Raw genomic sequence first — 4,177 nt, 5'->3', positions numbered from 1 at the left:
CTCGCCATGTGGATTAGGCACATTGCTGAACCACGTTATATCCGTGTCTTGTGGTTTGTTCTTTTTTACATTAATTTCTTTACTTTATATGCTAGTTATCTGATATTGAGAAGTGTTGGGATAGTACTTGGAGAGTGTTGACGTCTTGTCTAGTAAGAAAAATCAATCCTTGTGTAGGATTGACGCTGTAAATTATTCACAACACTTTGGGCATATGTAAAAATTACTCGATAATCTCACAACTCTGTCATAATTGCATATATTTTTCATAACACTAACAACAACAACATCCACTCGTAGTCGTAGAGTAGTAGGACGAGTTCGAAAGCTGGTTAAAACAAGGATCCCAACTTCTGTGTGTTGTTCCAATGTCTACTATTTGAAGGCAGATGTTTTTCTCTCTTTTTTCTTTTCATTTTTTTTTAAGGCATTGGGAGGCCTTCCCTTTTCTTTTTTCTCTTCTTTTTTTTGGAAAGTATTGGGAGGCCTTTCTTTTTCTTTTTTCGCTTCTTTTTTGGGAAAAGCATTGGGAGTCCCTTCATTTTCTTTTTTCTTTTTCTTTTTTTTTTGGAAAGCATTGGGAGTCCCTTCATTTTCCTTTTTCTTTGTTTGTTTTTTGTGGAAAGCATTGGGAGTCCCTTCATTTTCTTTTTTCTGAAAGGCATTGGGAGGCCCTTTTTTTTCTTCTTGTTTTTTGAGGGCATTGGGAGGCCTTTTCTTTTCTTTTTTGTTTTCTGTTTTTTTTAAAGCATTGGGAAGCCCTTCTTTTTCTTTTTTCTGTACTCTTTTATTCAAGGCACTGCGAGGCCCTTCCTTCTCTCTCTTTTCTTTTAAGGCATCGGAAGGCCCATTTAACAGGGGCTTACTGGCACCGACAAACTCGCGAGGAGCTGCTCCAATGCTTCTACTTCTGTTTTTTGGTGCCCGCCGTCTGATTTTAGTAGTTTTCACTCGTCGTTGGTTTAATTTTTGAAGACTATTTTCGGCTTTAGGGAGACGTCTCCTCGCCCTTTTCCTCCGCTTTTGTGCACTTGAGGCTCTTGATATAGTCGGTTGACTCGGATTAATATGCATAGATCCAGAAACTCGGTTGTCAGTAGCAGAAATATTGTTATTGCTGCCAAACCGTGTGTAACTTCACCTTTTGTTAGTGGTGGCCCTCCAGCAAGAAGACTAGTCCAAAGCCATACATTGTTTGCTGCAGCAACAAGCACTGCAGATGCATTCGGTGGTTGTGCTAACAGAATATTATACCTTCTCATTCGTAACTGATGAAGAGCATTGGAAAAGTCACGGTCACCGGAAATCAACAAATAATTTGCAGGGGCAGGATTGTCAACTGCCCATAAGAGCATGTCCACAAGAATCTTTTTATCACTAGCATCTTTAGCACCTATTCAAACAGAAAAAATAAGTATCAATTTCTTAGGAGGTTGATATTTAACCAGAATCAGCAGTTACTAATCAACTACGAATTACAGTCAAAAAAATTCTATTACAATACAAATTAGAGTCACACACAACTATTTCTCTATTTCTATGTACCAAATATATCTATAATCAATCAATTAGCAAGCGTAACAACATATCTCTCTGATCTATCAATTAGCAAGACGCCAAGACCATATACCGAAATTGTACATTTCAGAAAACTGGAAACACATTTCGGCGATCTTTTCGACATATAATTGATTGATGAAAAAAACCCAAGACTATTAACAAATTCCTCAATTACACCTACGAAACTCGACTTCCCTTACAAATCAAAACCAAAAATTTCATATTTTTTTTAAGCCAATCAACCAAACTTCATAATGGAATAGACAATAACACAAATGATCAAATGAATCAAGCCATACCAACAGAAACTACCAAAGTCAACAACAAAGATCAAAACCCAACAATTAAATTAATGAAATATAACAGACCCAAATAAAAACATGTTAGAATCTTTATCATTCAATTCAACAAAAAAAGAAATCCCAATCTATAAAAATAAAATAAAAAGATTACCAGCAGGAACATGATTTAAAGTGACGCCAGTAGAATTAAGAGCATGTTGAACTTGAGTATTAATCCCATTAATATCACCATAAGCAGAAATAGCTGAAATTTGACCACAATAATTCATCTTATTTAAAGATGATCTTATATTTTGTGCTATGGCATGTAGATCACATCCTTTTCGTACTTGACAATTCTCTATGTCCCACCATACTGATATCTTCGCTTTTACATATTGCCTCTCTGCTCTTCCTATCACACTCTCTTCTTCTCCTCCAGCCATGCCCTCTTTTGTTTTTCTTCACTCAGAAGTCATGAGGAGAGTTTATGACCGGAAGTTTCTATTTATTTACGAGAAGGATTCTATTCTTTCTAACTTGCGCGGAAGGTTACATGTCCGCATAGCTTTACAGGCGCTGATCTTGGCCACTCATCTTGGCCACTCACTTTTGTGAAACTGGTTTACCGGATAGATTGGTTCCATAGTGAAGTATTTTTGTCATTCTTTACTTACTTCAAAGTTCAAAGGGGGGGGGTGTTCAATTGTTCATGGGGTCGGTTTTTATCGGTTTCAGTTTTGGGTCTATTTTTAGCGGTTTTTATAGAATTCGGTTTTTTCGGTTTTTTCCATATATTTTAAAAACCCAGACCCATATCTATTAATTAAGTTATTGCTAAAATTATTATTTTTAGTTATATAACTGATATAAAAGTTGGTTTATGGCGACTATAACACTTGTCATCGATATTTTTGTCCTCTTATAAGAAGTAATGGTCCTAAATTCAATAATAGTATTTGAAAGTTATCTAAAAACTTTAAATACATTCTCATACATTATACGTATGTGTATATTTTAAATCGAACATGTATATATTATACTATACGTAATGCATTATATATAGAATAAATACCACATGTACCACAATTGTTAGTTAGCATTGCATGACGTTTATTATCTAATATATATACATAATATATATCAAGCATGTACACGATGCATTAGTTAATATAGGCGGTCATTAGTTAATTCATAATATACGACTATAAGTGTAGACGTAGACACGTAAATATTATTATTAATATTTATAATACACATATTTAATGTAATATTATAAAAGATGCATTTAATAATACACATTCACTATTATGCTAAATGTTATATATATTTAGTATAATTTTACACCTAATAAATATAGACTATATATAATAATAATGTTTGGGTTTGCTTTTATTTAGTGTAATATAACACTAAATTATATATATCAAAATCATACTAATCGGTTCCAATTTCGATTTGAATATCCATCGGTTTTTTACTATTTGGTTCTAACAGTTTCGATTATTTATTGATTTGGTTTTTAAAGATCTATTTTAAATAGATATAACATTTTAAAACCCAAAACCACTATAAACAGTTTCGGTTCGGATAATTGGTACCCATACACAGTGGCGGAGCCAGGGGGGTCTCAGGGTACACCCTGGCGCACCCTCAAATTTCCTTAACAAAATATATATACTTCACTACAAACCTTTGCTTGGTCAGTGACAAAAAAGAAAGAAAGACCAACATCTCTTTTAGTGATGTAAGAAAACATGTTTAAAAAAAAAAAAAAAACAAGAGCTAGTGAATGACGGAGAGTTGAGTTGGCAGACCTGAACCGGATCGTGCCTCATTTTTCCAGTGAGGAAGATGATGACGTCATCTTTCTTTTTAAATCAAGTCTTAAGTTGGGCAGCCCATGTCTTACGCCCATATATATCAAGTCTTAAAAAAGTTCATAGACCTTACTCGAATAATTCCTTCTGGCCCATGTTTCATATTCGGGCCTTATTTCATTTTGACCGATCACACTCAAGCATACTAACTATCCAACCCATTTACTAGGTTTCTTCTTTTACAATTATTAATGATTTTATTCTTTGCCGGACCCCGATTTGTGTTTGGACAAAAAACGATTATTAAGTGTGCCATTAGTTAAAAAAAAAACAATTATTCTGAATGTAATATTCTCCGAAAATTGAATTGAAACCCCATTAAACCATTGCATGCGTTTGGGCCAGAATCGCGACTTACAAACTTAGTCCAAAACTAAACGATCATACTAAATTATATCAAAATCATCCTTAATTGAGATATTTTGTATTGAGATATTGCTGACCGTTGTTTAGATA

The 4,177-nt window shown here is 34.0% G+C and overlaps 1 protein-coding gene across 1 annotated transcript; it reads right to left on the bottom strand.

Moving 5' to 3' along the window:
* Positions 1–234: 234 nt before the first annotated feature.
* Positions 235–2,486, bottom strand: EDA32 (Putative endonuclease or glycosyl hydrolase). The gene is made up of 2 exons (XM_086580281.1): positions 2,014–2,486; positions 235–1,393 (listed from the first exon to the last, which is right to left on the bottom strand). The coding sequence occupies exons 1-2, from the start codon at positions 2,285–2,287 to the stop codon at positions 963–965; spliced, it is 705 nt and encodes a 234-aa protein (XP_086436407.1). The 5' UTR covers positions 2,288–2,486; the 3' UTR covers positions 235–962.
* Between the last annotated feature and the right edge of the window lie 1,691 nt (positions 2,487–4,177).

The sequence above is a fragment of the Coptis chinensis genome, chromosome 8, assembly GCF_015680905.1.
Source record: "Coptis chinensis isolate HL-2020 chromosome 8, ASM1568090v1, whole genome shotgun sequence".
NCBI lineage: Eukaryota > Viridiplantae > Streptophyta > Magnoliopsida > Ranunculales > Ranunculaceae > Coptis > Coptis chinensis.
Note: the sequence above shows the minus strand (reverse complement) of the source record. Positions and strands in the feature narration are given on the sequence as shown.